This window comes from Podarcis erhardii (genome assembly GCF_964252035.2).
Source record: "Podarcis erhardii genome assembly, chromosome: 7".
Classification (NCBI taxonomy): Eukaryota; Metazoa; Chordata; class Lepidosauria; order Squamata; family Lacertidae; genus Podarcis; species Podarcis erhardii.
In genome coordinates, this window is record NC_138511.1 from 72,934,760 (window position 1) to 72,953,116 (window position 18,357).

Here is an 18,357-nt window from a genome sequence, read left to right on the forward strand (position 1 = left end):
ACACTTTAGCTAATGGCGCCTCCCGCTCCCACTGCGCCATCAGTGCATAATTTCTGTTCTCATCCTGAAGCAAAGTTCTTAACCTGAGGTACTATTTCTGGGTTAGCGGAGTCTGTAACCTGAAGTGTCTGTAACCCGAGGTACCACTGTATCTTGGGCTCAGTTTCTTCTTGAATCTTAAGTCCCGACAGCTGGGGGAAATATGGGGTTCTTCATGGACAAGTTACCCTGGAATCTCTGTTAGCAAGTATTGTTTCTTGAGCTGCTTTCAGAAATGCCCCTATTCAAGAGGTCTATAAAGGAGAGACAGCAGCTCAGTGGTAGAGCAGATGTTATGCATGCAGTTCCAGTTCTAATACTTGGTTCCTCCAGTTTGAAAAAAATCTCAGGTTGCAGGTGGAGGAGGAGGAGGAAGGGGGGGCAGGAAGTCACTGTGACTGCTTCCTAGGTAGGGTGGACAAAACGTCACCTGTTTGAAAGTCCCATAAAAACACTGTAAGGGATCCTTTCTGTTGCCACATTTTAGACCTTGGAAGCAACCAATACAAATGTATCACCTTAAATCTTGTCCATTGTCATCTGATGCAACGTCTTCCACGTGAACTTGGTCACACTCCTGCAGTGAGAGAAAATTAAGTTTAGGAAGCTCCCTTATACCAAGTTGCAGGGGGTTGGACTAGATGGCCCTTGGGGTCCCTTCCAACTTTACAATTCTGTGATTCTAAGTCAGACTATGTGTCCATCTAGCCCAGTTATGGTCTGCCCCGTGAGTAGGGAACTTGCCACTCTCCTAATGCTGCTAGACTTCCAACTCCAAGCAGCCCTAGCCAGAATAGCTAGCAGCAGGGCATGATAGGAACTGTAGTCCAGTAACCTTTGGAAAGTTCATGCATTCAAACTGGAATTTGGAAGAGAACACATACCTCTAAGTCATTGAAAAATAAGTGTGTGTCGGCAACTTCAAAAATCATTTCTTCCATGGTCAAACCAGAGCTAATCACTAGAGTTGGATCCTAGAAGTTAGAATGGAAAATAGAATGGAAAAGAGGAAGAGGCCAGTATTAAACTGCATTGAAGTAAAATCGGATATTTTAGAACATGAAGCTCATTCTACAAGGTGTGGCCGGAAAGTTTGGTGAATGGTCACAGAAATTGGAAAGCGAGAAATATTTGAACGTACAATTGGCATTGGAAACCCACAAAATGCTCTCAGTTGTGTACAGAGATGAAGCTGTAACTCAAAAGACAGTGTATAAGTGGTTTAAGTGTTTTCATGAAGGGTGGCAAGCCATTGAAGATGACCCTCAGTCTGGCAGACCATCGACTAGCAGAACAGCGGCAAATGTCAACGGAGTTCATGAGTTATTGATGCAGGATTAGCATCTGAATGATGGCGGAAGAATTGCATATTCAGCATGAAATCTTTACTGAGGTTACTGAGTTGTCCCACCCTCCATACTCTCCTGATCTGGCCCCACCAGATTTCTTTCTTTTCCCAAAACTGAAATCTGCACTGAAATGGTGCAGATTTCCCAACATTTCACACATCCAAGCTGCTTTGACGAGGGAACTGAAAGCAGTATGAAAAGAGGACTTCTCCAGAAGTTTCCAACAGTTCTACAAATGCTGTCAACGGTGCATTGTATCAGAGGGGGCCTACTTTGAAGGCCTGTAAGGTATGTATGTTCAAATATTTTTCGCTGTCTGATTTCTGTGACCATTCACGAACTTTCCAGTCACACCTTGTATGTAGAGCTGTCACTCAATGAAAGATACACTACAGTGCACTCTTATGCATGTCAGAAGTAAATCCCAGCAAGTTCAATGGGCCTTACTCCCAGGTCTATGGGACTGCAGCCATAGGCTTACCTAGGAATAAGGCTAGGTCTGAAGCAAACCAAAAAGGAGAGAGAATGGGAGTGTGGATCTAACGACATCCCATCTCTGTAACAGGGCCAGATAAAAAGTTTCTCATATTTCCTTCTGAGCACTATCCCTGATTCACTGCTACTAGATTTGCAATCAGTATTTATTAGCTCAGAGCAAAGATCAAATAATTCAGAAGTTTTGCAGTAAAAGCAAAAACACTAGTTACCTTCCCGTATTTCTGGGCATATAATCCTGTTAGAAGAGAATGAAATATTATGATGGTCTCATCCAAGTCCCATAGGAACACTCGCTGAAGAAGAAAGGACAAATAGTAGAGGTTAGCTTGCTTTTGTTCAACTGCCTAGAAAGTCCCCCCACCTCCATTTTGGAAGCTTAAAGAGGACACCACAGATTAAGTCTGCTTTTGAAAAAATCTTAAATGTAGCCGAGGGAAGATCACCCAATGAAGCTCTACAATAGGAGATTCAGCAGAGTCAAAAGGAAGTCCTTCACACAACACATACACTATGGACTTACTTGCCACAAGGTAAAATATTTGCTACCACCTTGGACACCTTTAAAATGGGATTGGACAAATTCATGAAGAATAAGGCTACTAGTCATGATGGCTATGTATTACATCCAGTTTCGGAGATAGCATGGCTCTGAATACCAGTAGCTGGGGAAGACTTGTTGGAGACGGCTATTGTGCTCATTTCCTGCTTGGGGGCAAACGGTTGGCCTTTGAGAGAACTAGACAGGCCTTTGATCTGAATCAGCAGGGCTTTTCTTATGTCCCTAGTAGGGTTTTGCGTCTTCTGTGCAGGAATGATAATCGATGACACTGCATCTTGAATGTATAAATATGTTTATTAAGAGACACTGCCAAAGACTCTGGGGCTTGAAGTCAGAGGCTGAGGCCTACCATAGTAAACCACTGTGAGCTGGGATGTGACCAAGTTATAAAGCTCTTTTCAGTTGCAGAAGGTAATGTGTGGGCAACATCAGCTCCTCTAATTGGCAGGCAGAATGCCGCCTTTCAATTGGCTAAAAAGTAGACGCCTGCCCTCTGCCTTTGCCTGGTCAGCAGAGTACCTTTACTGGGAGGTTTCTTTCATCACCACAGATGACTTCCAAGTCCTTCTAGTGCTACCATTTTGAAGTGGGATGAGTCTATAAGTTACTTACTAAGCAGACAAGATAAAACCACACATCTTGTATGGGCAGTAATTTAGTTTTACATACTTCCATTTACATTTGTACAACTTCTATTTTATTTCATTTTAGCCATTTCAGTATTTGTTAGAGTAAGAATCACTTCTTTTTAAAGGGGCAAGGTGTGATTTGCCATTTCAGCATTCTAAGTTTGTTTATGTTGTAGTTTAGTTGTGTCCAACTAATCTATTCTGTCTTACTTTTATATTGTTAAACTTTGCTTTGCAATGGTCTATGGCCTAAAAACACAGAGGTTTGATCTGATCTACAATACCAAACACAGTGCTAAAGCTTTGGAGAGAGGGGAGGGAGAGAGCGAGAGAGAGCGAGAGAGAGCGAGAGAGAGATGTGTGATAATAGCTGGAGACTAACTTCAAGCTCGTTGTCCTGTGGTGAAGAAGCGTCTGCTTTCCTCTTCCCCCTGTTTTTCCCAGTCACGCTTTTCCTGGACTGATCCTCTACATCTTTACTAGCTGTCGCTCTCAGCAAAGATGGACTTGTAGATGGGTCTCCTGGAAAAAAGGGACAGCACAGACTTGTTATTTTATGCCTCAATATACCAACCCTCAATACATTGCATTTCTACAGCAGCTGGTGTAACACAAAGAATAGAACAAAATGCAGAGTAATAAACATGGCACCCAAAACAACAAAGGAGGCAGCAGTATAACACACCTGGGAGTGAGAAACATTTGTGGGTGGTACAAAACATAAATGAGTTTTTAAAAATCACAGTAGGCACCAGATCAGTATCCCAAATGTGAATCTCTCCCCACCCGCCACATTTCAAATGGTGGAGAAACCAGCTAGAAGAGGGTCTTTGTGTTAGTATTTCATGCCTCCGATGCTGCAGAAGAGATTGGTGTAAATCACATGCCTGTCTGGGAAGAGTGTGGGAATGGAAGACAGTCTTATCTCTTCCATTGTATGTACTATGTACTGTACTTTTGCTTTTACTTCTGTCTGTTCTTCTCTTGGAGCTGGAGAGAGAAGATGCCATGAATCCTTTGCCTGTACATAGTGTGTAAACAAATATGTAGATTAGCTCTATGATGTCTCATGCTTCTTGCTGTGTTATGCTAGAAGATTATAGTGGTACCTTGGGTTAAGTACTTAATTCGTTCCGGAGGTCCGTTCTTAACCTGAAGCACCACTTTAGCTAATGGGGCCGGCTGCTGCGCCGCCAGAGCCCGATTTCTGTGCTTATCCTGAAGCAAAGTTCTTAACCTGAAGCACTATTTCTGGGTCAGCGGACTCTGTAACCTGAAGAGTATGTAACCTGAAGCCCATGTAACCCGAGGTACCACTGTAGTGTGCATATATCATTTAATATATGTTGCTGAAGTGCACTGGAGTAAGAAGGGAAATGCATTTTCCAGAGCTGCGCATACCGGAGGAAGCTCAGAGTTTGGGGGCTGCAGGGGCATCCCAGGGCGTTTTCCAACACTTTGAAGGTGGCCTAAGTGTTCAGGCAGGTTGAGGTGAGATAGGTATTCCTTCAAGTATCTGGGTTTCAATTTGTGTAGGCCTTTAGCATAAGATTTAATTCACGCTCTGGGTCCCCCTTTATTAGGGAGCAATTCTGTGTGTCTCTGGCACATCTGGATGGCGATTCATTGGCTACTTGATGGAATTCACTGGTGTAAGATGTGCGGACGGCCACTCACTTGGACGGCTTTAAAGGGGGACTAGATGAATTTGTGGAGGAAGAGGTGACCAGTGCCTACAAGTCATGGTGTCTATATGCTACCCCCAGAATCAGAGACTGCATGCTTCTGAATTACCGGTTCCTGGGTTCCGCAAGCAGAATAATGATTTGCCCTTATACTCTGTTTATGGGCTTTCCATGGACACTGCAGGGGGTTGGACTAGATGACCCTTGGGGTCCTTTCCACCTCTACAATTCTATAATTGTATGAAGAACATGTATGCCACCTTGTATACCTTGGGGGAAAGGTGTGATGTGCAAATAATTAAAAAATAAAGTGGAAGTTGAGACCTTTTGGGACTGAGGGTTGGGGCAGAAGGCAATCGGTAGAATAGCAAAAAATAATTTCCCAGGGATAAAAGCAAATCAGACCAAGGTGCACTAAGGCACAACTTATTGTATAGGTGAGTCCCCCACCCCTTCACCCCAATATGCACACACATAAGCATTTCCATACAAGCAGCATGAGCATATAGGGGCATTCTGAAATCAGTATCCTTTTCCCATCATATTACCAGAGGAATGTCTCTGCGCCGTCTGAGTAGGCACCATGGCATTTGGTTTTTCAGAAGGATACGTGGTTGTTGCTAAGGTGGGACTCTCTGTGCTGCTGTCTGCTGGTGCTACAACTCCAAAGCTTGAACTTGAGTAATATGGCTGGTATTGACTTTGGCCAAGAATTGTATATGTAGGATACTCCTATTCAAAAATAAGAGGGAAAGGGACAGCAAAACAAAGTAAGTCTTATTCCAAGTAAACATGGCTTACTATTGCCCTGTTAGCATTCAAGCATACAGTCTGAAAAATAATAAAAAGCTTCCTACCATTCAAAAACGAAAAGCATGGAGTAAAATAAGTTTGATGCAGGCTTATTGCTATGGGAGGAAACCATACCTGTTGAGAGATGCTGGCTACTGCTGATGCTGAAATATTGACAGCAGGTGAGGTGGTGGAAACTGAGTTGGCGTTGGTACTTGAAGCTGTAAAAATCAAACAGATCGCTATGTGTCAATCTGTTAGAAGTGCAAGCAGCAAAGCCAAATGGCATTGGAGCAGGGAAACTGCAGTGCTGGCATTCTTAGCGTCAAGTGTGCTTTCCTTAATCGAAGGTGGAGTTTGCAAAGACTGAGCAACAATGCTGCCCCACGGACATCCTTTTGCTAAACAGGATGGAAGTGTCCTCAGTTCTGGAAGCAATGCTTTTAGATTCTGCCAGATAGTAGTAGTTTTTTAATTTTTAAAAAAAAACTACATGAAAAAGATTGTTCCTTCCATACATAAAAGTCGGGAAACTATAACTTCAACTGCATAATATTACTAACAACAGACTAAGTTATCTGCATTTACCTTTCAGGAAAACCAGTGTGAAAAATTAACCAACATATTGGTTTCAAGTATGAATAACACTGTCTGGATCCAACCTAATCAATCATCATCTTCATCACTATAGAGAACTATGGTGATTGCCAATAGGATTGGAGCCAAAATAAGGCTACTGAAGAACATGCAAGTGATATCAGTGTGCTCCAGGGAACTCAGAGGTTTACAGAAACACAAGTCTTTATAAAAAGAAGCAAAACCAGAGACAGCCCAAGGAGGACTGAGAATACTCAATAGTCACAGAATGTTGGGTCAGCTGGAAAAGAAAAAAGGAAAGGGGCGGGGAGTGGAAATAAGTACCATAGAGCAGCTTCCTGGCTAGAAATAAATAAGAATAAGAATAAGAATAAGAATAATATGTTGATCCTCTTAAAAACTAAGGCCAACATATCATTAGGCATGGTGAAGCCGGCTGAAATCAAGGGGTTTAAGCATGCCTCACTCTATGCTGTATTTAAGCCTGGGTGCTGGGCTGAATAATTGTCCCTTTGCAGGAGAATTTCCATATTAAACAAACTGGCCATGAGCTGAATGTGAGAGGGGGCTCTGTCACATGCCACAGCTGAGCAGCAGCCATATAGAGATGCTCTTAATGGAGTTGAAGCAAACAATTTAATCCCCCAGAGTGAATGACCTACTTCATCAAAGGCAATAGAAAGTTACTTAATTCTAGGAAATCAGCTACATTAGCATCTGAAATCCTTCTGGGAGCTCCTTCCAGCTTGTGTGCCTATTGTTTTATAGTAGACTGTTTGTGTGATAAGCAAAAAGCTTTCAAAGCTAGTTTTTTTTCCAGTGGTGCTGTATTGCAGCTTACAATTCTTAATGCAACTGACAAAAAGAAAAGAAAAAGAAAGCTGCACTTAGGGGTGATAGCATGCTGTTGTTTTCAGTCCAGATCTACCAGCTGCTTGGCTGTGGCTCTCCTCATCTTACTTATGTGACATTGTTCACAGCTTGTTTTTGATCAATAAGCCTGCTATGCGTCACAAGGACATAAGATCTGTATGAAAAACACCAAATCTATCCCAGCAGTCTGCATTTCCACCTTATCGGCAAGCGGTTGGGTCTGCATTTCTTCCCAGGTCTGCTCAGTGATACCAAAAGTGAGTTTTTGAAATTCATGTACCCGTAGTACACACAATGTGCCAGAGTCGAGCTTTGGTTTCTTGTTTTGGAGACAGCTGCATACTGATAACCAGAACATTTAGATCACACTCTTCACTGCTGGGTTTTTTAAATGAACCCAACAAAAACCCTGTGAAATATGAGGATTCACACAAGGCCAGCTGGGTGAATACTATATGTTTTTGAGTAAAAAAACAGAGGTTATTATACCTACTTGAATGTGCTACAAAACTAAGCTTTACTTCAAAATCAAATGTAGACAGGCAGTATGATTCTGTTCATTTATATAAAATCTGGTTAGGGTCAAACTACATTTTACATTAGTTTAAATGCAGGCTTTTTGCACACAAATGGCCAGTGTGAGGGGCCCAGTCCAATCAGGTGTGGGGGAGCCCTGTGCCTGCAATTTGCAGTGGAAAAAACTACTCCCATTTACTAGAATGGAAGCACTTTTTCTTATACAAACTGCAGGTGTGGGACCTGTTCCTCTCACCCCCACCCCTCCAAATCCAGATCAGGACTATATAAAGGCAAAGAGTTAAAAAAATAAATTCCTCTCCCACTCCATGCTAGGGTGCTGATCTGGATCAGGGCCCCCACACTGTGTGTGTGTGGGGGGGGGAATACCCTATACTTAAAAGAACAGAGAAGTAACTAACGTTAACATGTTCATTGGCTCTTAGCTTTAGTAGCTTGAGACCAGCAGCCCTCTTCCAGCCGAAGAGAAAGGAGGTGGCCACTTTATATTCTAATTGAACTGTTTGGCATGCAACAAACCATGATTCCCAGTCTGAACATAATACTAAGCCAGGGATCATTGTTGTTTCCCCCAAACATTTTCAGGGAGGAGCAAAGCAAACCCAAATTGATGAGTTCATGGTAATACGGAATACTGTGACATGCGAACAAGGTCAGTATTGGGGTGGAGCATAAACCATCACATGCAAATGTGGATGGAAACAGGTCACTTGCTGCATGTGTAACAGTTAAAACAGTTGTGTATAGCAGCTCTAACAACATGGGGAGCTAATCATCTGTAAGTGAAATGAGCGTTAACCATATTCCCACCACAATGTGAGGAAGCAGCAAGTGGCTTAACTTGAGTCAGCCAGATAACAGCATGAATGGGCTTTGGGCCCAGATACTCTCTCTTCTTCCTCCTCCCTCCAGAATTTGTTGTTACATCCAAACTGGATAAGCTAAATGCCAACATAAAACAGATGGCCTGCAAACCACGGTTGGAACAGAGTTTCCAATTCTAGTTGAGAGGTAAACCGCGGTTTGCAGCAGTAGCTACAGTGTGTTTAATTCAGAGGCAACAATATACTCTGGTAACTGCAAAGCAGGCCATGAAGGAGGGAACTGGAGTGTATATGCAGCCACTGGCCCAAAATAAGCAGCTTGTAGGAGATTCTTCCCTGTCAGAAAGTACTCTAACTGCCAGGTTACCAGGACTGCAGCAGTGTGGGGAAAAGGACACATTGATCTCTGTCACTAGCTAGGAAAACAAGAGGCATTGAATAGCTATTTCCTTTCTTAATTGTTGCAATCTGCCAGAGAGACCATTTGATCAACAGGCGGGGTACAAATCTTTAAAATAAAGAAAGTAATAGTTGCTAGCTCTTAACAGCTAGGCCCCTATGCATTCTGATAGCTTGAGCCCAGTGATATTGGGAAACGAACACAGACATGCTGAACAGTGGCATGCATTTGATTTCTGTAACCCATTCCTCCCTTTCCCGAACAGTCACCCTCCTGCCTCTGTGAGAGTTTCAGAAGCGCAGCAAAGTAAAATTACTCTTACAGACAGCGGATCTCGGCAAATCAGTGAAAAGGGAAGGCTAAGGCAAGGTGGGAGGGAGGGAACCATGACTCACAAAGCACAGAGAAGCATGCACAAAACAAAGACAAAAACGTGCTGGCCTCTTCGCGGTTTCTAGACCGGGTTACAGGGAAGAGGTACGTAGATAAATAACCATGCTGACCTTTACCTTGAATAGGATAAGAATAATGTGCTGGGCTGGATTGGCTTGTGGTTAACCCTGTAGTGCAGGTAAGAACACTGTGCTGACTTGGAGATGGAGTCTGAATTAAACCACTCTCAGGTTTCATACCTGGCCACAGTGCACCTGAATCAGATAAATTGCACCAGTTACAAACAAAATTGGTGTTGGTCAAGCCAGGCTTCCCACTGAGATTCTTTTTGCCTCCAAGTACAAGTGACAAAACCCATCACCTAAATATGGAAGGTGGTTAATGTGCAAATTTTGAGGCACAAGCCTAGAGAAAACAGCAAAGAGGAAGAAGATGGGGAGAAAAGCTAGCCAAAATTAAAAGAGGGAGAAGAGGTATGGTAAGGTTAATTTCCAAGCCTTTGCAGGGGGAAAATGTGCTGGCGTTTCTAATGAAACTCTTACTAGACTGATGCTAAGGAGCTGGTTGTCACCCTTTCGATTCCTGCACAGCACTACAGGGAGCTGGTTGTGTGGAGGATAATGTTACCAGCATTTGTTTCCGTTCTGAACTGTTTCTGTGGCACACTATCCACAGGAATATTTCACTGACACATTCAATGAAAATTACTGCATGATGCATTTAAGATCAATTACCAAGAATATACATGAGAGATAAGCACAAGAGAACAGCACACACACTTGATGAAATCAATTTGAAAAAAGGTATTTATTTTGCTCAAACTATCCTCTTGTCACGTACAAGAGCAGCTAGACCCGACTCTCTGCTACTGTGCTCCTCTGTAATCTTTTATCTATTGTCAACTATGTTTAAAATGACCCAGATTCGAGGTAACTCTTCATTTGTCAGAACTTATCAGATGTGTTGGGTAGAGAGGGAGACCACAGGTCAGTATGTGCTTTGCACAGAGAAGATCCCAGGTATAATCCCTGGCATTAAACAGATCAAGTAGCAGTTATGGAGAGATCCTGGAGAGCCACTGGCCATGATCACGTGTGACAATAAGCCAGATAACAATGACCAACATCCCAGGGAATCTGCGAGAATTTCTGAGGCACTCCTAGCTACCAGAGACACCTGCACCTCCAGTGACAGAGCTTGATCTAAAAGTACCTGCAGACTATGTACCTGCCCTTGAGGGAGAGTGCAAGCTCATCCAGGGCAAACAACTGACTAACTTCCTGGACCCAGGAACTGCTCCCTCACAGAGCTTCCACCTTGCCAGGATTCAAGCTGAGCTAATTAGTCCTGATCAAGCCCAACACTGCATCGAGACACTGGTCCATGGCTTTCATAACCACTCCTGATGTTACAGAGAAATAGAGTTGGCTACCATCAGCATACTGATGACACCTCACTCCTAATGACCACTCCCAACATCTTAAAAGATATTTAAAATAGCACCCGAGATGCCATAATGCCCCGCAGCACACCACAGCTCAAGGGCCAGGGGCCCAAGAAACACTCATCCAATACTGACTTCTGGAAATAAGGATAGAACTGCAGAACAGTGCCCCAATACCCAAGGCTGATGGTATCAAAAGCTGATGAGAGATTGGGCAGAAAGAGCAGGGACACTTCTCATCCTTTTTCTGATAAAGGTCATCCATCCTAAAGCCAGATCTGAACCCAGACTGGAAGGGGTTTAGATAATTCATAATCTCCAAGAATGCCTGAATTCTATTGCCATGTCCTTCCGTTTCAGAGTGTGCCTCTGAGGGTAAGGTCAAACTGCTGTGTTAGCACCAAAGTGACCTCCCCGGGTTGCAAGCCTGAGCAGTGTGTATGGAGGTCCTGGGCTGTCCAGACGACAAGACGCCCTCTTGGCTTCACTGAGGTGGTCCCAAGGAAAGCAGCTTGGCTGCAGGAGTTGCCGAAAGAAGGCATACAAGGAGACATCCAACCACCTTAGGGACACTACTCTGGATTTGCACAGGGTTTACTCCTTGGCCTTTTCTTCTCTTGAATATATCCTGCAAGGCAGCAGAGGTCTAGGATCAAAGTTTTCCTTCTTCTAAACGGGCTACCGTCCTAGGTTGTTAAGCCCTATCTGCCTTACTTTCTTGAGTAGTGTGCCCCAAAACATGGTATTTAAGACTAAGTGGTAGGAGTTGTTAAATAATCGGTTGTTTTTTTCAAGAGAGGCTGCACCATTTCCTCCTTCAAGGCGGCAGTCACCACCTCTTTATGCAAAGATCAATTAACCACACCCTGGACCCATCCAGTTATGCCCTTTCACATTGGCTAGCTTTAATCAGCCATGAAGGTTTGAGGGAGAATGTGGCTGGGCATAAACTTGCATGTCACTGGGCTGCAAAAACTGAAAATGATCCTGCAAAACAAGGCTTGATGGAACGTTAGAAACCTGACGGAGCTGTGATAACCATGGCATCAAACTAACTATGGAGGTGGGTGACTTTGACCTCAAAGTGCTCATCACAGTGGGTCTCCCAAGGGTTCTGGGCTCTGCCTAAAGTTAGAAATATCAACAGCCAATGGACCACCCTGAAGAGCTGGGATAAGATGAAGGCAGCAAAGTACACTGTTACATCTTTGCTACTTTCACCACAACCCACACTCCAGATGTCATCCGGCTTGTTTCTTAACAAGCAGCTCTGCAGTATACCAGGAGGCCAAACACATTCTGCAGCACCAGAGACTGCACTCAGGAGCAATTGTATCAATGCCATTCCACATCTTGCCATTCCACTGCAAAGTGAGAGCCTGGGAAGGATCACCAGCATCGAGAAAGGAGTATCAAGAACTCCATCAGAATCCATTAAGTATCTGGGGTTGGACCATCTTAATTGGTTCTCCACTCCTGTGGGGGGAAACTGGTAGCATTAGCCCAAACTTCATCAAAAAGTGTCACAGAACTGCCCACCCACCTTATTTCCAGGCCGCCAAGCGTGCCACCAAGGGCAAAACCCAAACTGAGCGTGTACCCTTCACTATGTAACAGGTCAAAGACATCTTGAAACAGCTCTGTGGTTGACATTGAGGTCATGAAGTCTTGAGTCAGACCACTGAGAGCAGTTTCAGCATGGATGTTGAAGTCACCCAGAACAATATTCCCAGGATTCTCCAAAACCATGCCAGAGACCTCCCACATCAGTTTGGTAAAGAAGGCTGCTGGACAGCAGGTTGGGTGGTACTATCACAACAGTAACAGGATAGATAGTGCCTAGGTGAATTTCACCAAAGAAATTTTTAAAATTGCCATCAAATTACTAGAAAACTCTCTGTGAGCAGCTTGGTAAACCATTATGAAAAAGTTAGTACGCTAGGGTTAACACACCCACACCCAAAATTAAGAATGCCAAATAGCTTTAGAAAATGCATGATGCTTTCACATTCAATAATTCAGGCAATGAAGCAAGTACAGTTTCTTATGTAAGACTCATGTGTCTCATTCCAGAAACATGTGTGGCTTCTTGCATTATATATATAAGAAGAGCTGCTTATGGGTTTCCCCTGGTATCTCGCTGGACATTGTGAGAAGGAGAAGGCTGGACTAGATGAGCCTTTGGCCTGATCCACAGCAGGGCTCTTCTTAGGTTCTTATGAAGGAAAATAGTACCGTATTTTTCGCCCTACAAGACACACTTTTTCCCCTCCAAAAATGAAGGGGAAATGTGTGTGCGTCTTATGGGGCGAATGCAGGCTCCTTGGCTTCAGCGATAGCAACACGAAGCCTACGAAGCCTCCACTCCGGAGGCTTCGCATTGCTTCCGCTGAAGCCAGGAGAGTCTGCTCTTTGAGGCTGGCGGTGGGGAAAGCAGCGCTTCCCCCATCGCCAGCCCCAGAGGATGGGGGGCAGCAGGAAGGCACGCAACACCTTCCTGCTACTCTCCAACCCTCCTGTGGGGGAATTCCCCCACCTCCCGCAAAAGCAGGCAAAAGCCGTGCGCTCTTTAAAGGGGCTCCGCGGCTTCTGCTGGCTTTTCTACGAGGGGGGGGGGAATTCCCCCACCTCCTAGAAAAGCTCGCAGGAGCCGCGCACCCTTTAAAGAGCACGCCGCTCTTGGGGGCTTTTCCCCAAGGAGGGAGAAGGGACTGACTGGCCGTTTCAGTCCCTTCTCCCTCCTGGTCGAAAAGCCCGCAGGAGTCACGCTGGGCTCCTGTGGGCTTTTGCGGGAGGTGGGGGAATTCCGCCACCTCCCACAAAAGCAGGGAGAAGGTCTTGAATTAGCGCACAGGCTGCGTGCAGCCTGTCCACTGCTGCTCCCAGAGCTGCGGGGGGGGGGAATCATATTTTTTTACTTGATTTCCCCCCCTGAAAACTGGGTGCGTCCTATGGGCCGGTGCGTCCTATAGGGCGAAAAATACAGTAATTTACATACACAGTTTCACAAAATACCTTTTACTGTAAGAACTCTGGCTTACCAAAAGGAGGTAGTCCATAGGCTTGGGTTGTCTGAGGATAAACAGCGTATGTCTGCGACTGCTGCAGTGCTTGGTACTGAGTCTGACCAGAATAAGAGGCCATCGTTTCCGATACAGGTACAGAAAGAATATGTGCATATGGCCTGGTTAAAGAAAAGAAAAATATTGCCATTAAGGAATGTTAATAAGTAACTAGGTAAAAGGGTTGGGTAAGGGAGTGAAGAGTTTCCCACTCCCAAGCTCAACCTGTCCCTCAACATATATTCCCTATAAGTAGTATTACAGCAGAAAGAGAGAGTATGCCTGGGGTACATGGAATTGCCTCCCCTTCCTGCTTTCCTCCCGATAGCACAAAGCTGCCACAGGCTGCACACTTGCTCCTTTGGGGAGAGAGAGGAAACCGCTCCTCGCTTCAAAGCAACCTCGTCACAGCCAGGGAACTCAGGAGACAATGCTCATCTCTTATGACAGGCACGTCCAACACTGAGGAAGTTGTGATCTGTAATTCAATATCAAAAACTGGCAGTGATCACAGCCAGAGCGTGCAGGGCTTCTCTCTCTCTCTCTCTCTCTCTCTCTCTCTCTCTCCCCCCCCACACACACACACAGCATACTCACTCCACCTCCAGCTTTCCCCTACTGTTGGTTTTAAATGCAGCTGACTTCGTGTCAGTATCCCCAAGCCCTTATTCCACCTCTCTTTCCCCTAATGTTGCACGTTAAAGCCTTTCCCTCACTCAAACTCATGGAGCGCTATGGGGGCTTTCCCCCGTGTGTTTTGTTCTTTGCTTCCCTCGCTGTTTGTGGAGGAGGGGGGCTCCTTTCTTATTTATTTCTTTGCTTCTGAACTAGCGGGCAAGCGGGCAAGGAGCTTTTCGTTCCCTGCTTCCCCCCTCCAGTTTGTCAAACACGCAGGCAATGCAGAGGGGGCAGCAAGGAAGGAAGGCGGCTCAGATGGAGGAGGAGGAGCTCAGACTTACATGAGACTGGCAGCAGCAGTGGCTGCTGCTGCGTCCGGCTGCAGAGAAAGGCTTTCCTTTCTCAGCCTGCGATCAACGAAAATCAGTCTACAGTCCCTGAGTCGATCGCGATCGACGTCTTGGACATGGGGGTCTTATGAGATTCATGGTCTCCTATTGCTCACATTCAGGCTTCTGGGGTGTATACACCCTCTAAAAGACAGGAGCATGTGGTCTCCAGATTGCTACATGCACTTCTGTCGCACAGAAGGTGTACACATCAGGCAACGGAGGAAAATATATTTCTAGGTGCAATGCATTCGCCCTCACAGTTTAACAGGTATTTCTGACATGGGAAGAAGGACTGTATGGTGTGCATTTTTTAAGGTCAACTCTTCCAAGGAGGGGGGAAAGGGCAAGGCAGGCTTTCAAGAAGTCATGCCCATGGCTGATTGCTCCCCGTTCCCCATGTAAGCACACAATCCTTTTCATTGCAAGGAGGTGGTCTCTCTTGCCATTTAAAGTATTCTTTAGCTATGGGCAAAGTTGCTACCGATCTGAGAGTGAACGCTGTGTTGTCAACGTAAAGTGTCTTAAGACGAAAACTGGGCCCAAATCCCTTCACCGACTGAGGTAGTAGTGTCTGTTGTGAAAGTGGAACCCTATTGAACACTATGGAGAAACAAACCATCAGTTGAGCCAAACTATTCAACTTACTTTGCAGAATACATCTGTGAGGTATATTCATTTGATGACCTTGAGATGTAATCAGTGCATGGCATAACTGGAAAATATATAGAGATTGATAAGTACATGTATATTATTTAAGAGAACAATAATTTTGAACATATCAGCGCAAGAATCACAAAGTTGTAATGTTCACTGTTGTATTTAGAAGACATATGCATTCCAGTGTAAATAATACATGGAAGTGGGAGTTAGGAAGTGGGAATTTTCACCCTCCTCTCTCATGAGGGAATACGGAGATGAGGTGAGCAGTACTAGACCTTGAGCCTCACTGTGACTCATTCACAATCATCCAAGGCATGGCTTAGAAGGCATCTGGGTCCACCAGATGCTGTTGGACTCAACTCTCCTCAGACTCAGTCAGCATGGCTAATGGTCAGAGATGATAGGGCTTGTAGACGAGCAACAGATACATGGCCAAAGGGTCTTCACTCCCGGTTTAAATGATTCTCTGAACTAGGCCAACATGGGAGAATTATTAAGCCAGAGAAGCATTACATAGAAAAGAAGGAATCACAGCAAGAGCTAATTCTAGCTGTGAGAATGTGTGTAGCAGCTCACTAAAATGAGCTACTTTGCTCAAGCTTTATGCCAGAGGAGGGTATTCAAGGACAGCTGTATGGTTAGTTCCACGTGTTCTGCATGCTGTGCTTACAGAAGTAACTGTATATTCCTCTGAGAATGCCCTCCTCCTATATTACACAGTGCTTATCTATAAGCAGGCAAGTCAGCAGGCAGTGGGGGTAAGTCCTAGAAATTACTTATATAATTGCTTTGTATAATTAGAAGTCTTCAATATACTACCATACACCCTTTTCCTTCTTTGGGCTTAGTATACATCATACATTTAAAGCACATCCTGGGAACTGTGGTTTATCCAGCACAGAGCTGCAATTCTCAGCACTACAATCTACAGTTCCCAGAATTCTTGGTGTGTAATGTGTGTATTCTTAGAGTCCTATGGCTCTTTTCCTATGTTAGGGAGATAACAATCTGGCTAGTGTGATTGCATAGCATTTCAACGATAGTATCTGAAACTCAACAACTACAGTGGTGCCCCGCAAGACGAACGCCTCGCAAGACGGAAAACCCGCTAGACGAAAGGGTTTTCCGTTTTGGAGGCGCTTCGCAAAACGAATTTCCCTATGGGCTTGCTTCGCAAGACGAAATGTCTTGCGAGTTCCTGCGGGGTTTTTCCCCCTTCCCCCCCCTTTTCCTAAGCCGCTAAGCCGCTTATCAGCTAATCCGCTAAAAGCCGCTAAACCGCTAATAGCGCTAATCTGCTAAGCTGTCAATGGGCTTGCTTCGCAAGACGAAAAAACTGCTATACAAAGAGCCTCACGGAACGGATTAATTTCGTCTTGCGAGGCACCACTGTACTTCCCAAGCTACCAGTTTGCAACTATACTTGCTATGGGGGTGGTGTGCCCAGGACAAGATCCTTCCCTATAGGTTACCTAAAGTTTGGATGGGTTTACTATAATTAGTTGTGTCCCATAGGAAGCTGCCTTGTTCTAAAGTCAGACTAAAGCCCATCAAGTTCAATATTATCACCACTGAACTGACTGTAGCTCTGTAGTGTTTCAGGCAGGATTCTTTCTCAGCCCTAACCTGGAGAAACCAGGGACTGAACCTGAAAACATGGTTACTCAACTACAGCCCTTCCCACCATTGCCTTTAAGCTATGAGCAGTAGTCTCTTGGTTAGATACCCAGGTTAGGACCAAATGCCAGCTATGGCTGAACCAGCAGGAGAGAGCAAAAGGCAGTTTTGGTATGCTTCACCTGACATTGTATTGACTGTCACCAGAATGACCCAGCCAAACAATTAAAGGAGCAGAGAGATTTGAGAGAATACTGTGGTGGACACCCCTTCTTAAAAAAACAGTGTTAGTGGCTCACGGCTTTCATTTTCATTATTAGCATCATATGTTCTCTCCTGTTGCAGCAGCCCCTTGATATCATTGCTCAGAAGCCCCTCACAAACAATAGTTTGTAAAGAAGGTGCAGGTGCCAACATTATGCCAAACCATGGTTTTACAAACCATGATTAGTGTTATGCCTGAATTTAGCCTTTGAGAGACCTAGGGGACCTTCAGCCAGATGCTTTTACACCCCCAAGTGCATGAGGCAATGGGGCTAATACCATCTCCATCTGGTTCCTTTGTGGTTACAGAACAGAGAAAAGGGAAGAGGCTGTAGCTCAGTGGTAGTGAATCTGCTCTGCCTGCAGAAGGTCCCAGGTTCAATCCCTGAAATCTTGGAGGAGCCTAGACAATATTCAGTATATTGTCAGCATAGACAATATTGAGCCAAATGATCTGACTCAATATAAGGCAGCACCCTATGTTTCTATGACAGAGAGAGGTAGTACATTTTCTTCCCCATTTGGTTTCACTGACAGGCAAGTTCAAAGGAATAGCTTAATGGCTCGTTGATTCAGGAAGCCTTGCATTTTTCTGGTGTGTGGGTGTGTGTGTAGATTCTCCTCAGAAACCGGGAAATTCTAAGGACTTGTCTGTACAATTCAGGCACACAAACTTACCCAGTTCTTCTACTCAACTATAAAGATAAAGAAGGCACTTACTTTCATTGGACATGGACAGGTTTGAACCAAGGCTTGAGGATTCAGGTTTCTGATCACTATCGTCTGTGCTGTTCACTTGCCTGAAAGGATCAATACAGAAGCAGGAGCTGTTGCTTATCTCTGCAGCACAGAAGCACTGGCTCAATTTCAACATCAGGTCAAACTATAGCTTGCTCTCTAAGCACAGTTAAGAAGACAAACCAGAAGGGATGAATCATTGCAAACTGAGTGGGGTGCCTTGCACAAATGGAGCTCCACTTGCACAAGGGGCCTCCACCCAATTTTGGGAACACTTCTCCTCTGATGGTCCCACATGGCCCACCCCACACCATGCAGGAGGATCTCATACCATCTAGGAAGACTTGAGGGGTGCATGTTCTGGGGGGCAGGAAAGTCCCTCTCCAT

General features: G+C 44.8%; 1 protein-coding gene across 4 annotated transcripts in view; it reads right to left on the bottom strand.

Annotated features, from left to right (window-relative positions):
• The window catches only part of EYA3 (EYA transcriptional coactivator and phosphatase 3), a 54,001-nt gene that overhangs the window by 8,534 nt on the left and 27,110 nt on the right, over positions 1–18,357 (bottom strand). For 3 of the 4 annotated variants that reach the window (XM_081869096.1, XM_081869097.1, XM_081869098.1), the window contains 10 exons: positions 17,953–18,032; positions 15,337–15,403; positions 13,661–13,803; positions 9,292–9,429; positions 5,687–5,772; positions 5,308–5,491; positions 3,457–3,596; positions 2,096–2,179; positions 924–1,013; positions 558–616 (listed from right to left, as the gene is read on the bottom strand). In XM_081869096.1, coding sequence (XP_081725222.1) covers positions 558–616; positions 924–1,013; positions 2,096–2,179; positions 3,457–3,596; positions 5,308–5,491; positions 5,687–5,772; positions 9,292–9,429; positions 13,661–13,803; positions 15,337–15,403; positions 17,953–18,032 — 1,071 coding nt within the window. The remainder of the gene's footprint in view (positions 1–557; positions 617–923; positions 1,014–2,095; positions 2,180–3,456; positions 3,597–5,307; positions 5,492–5,686; positions 5,773–9,291; positions 9,430–13,660; positions 13,804–15,336; positions 15,404–17,952; positions 18,033–18,357) is intronic. The other variant, XM_081869099.1, reaches the window with a different exon arrangement.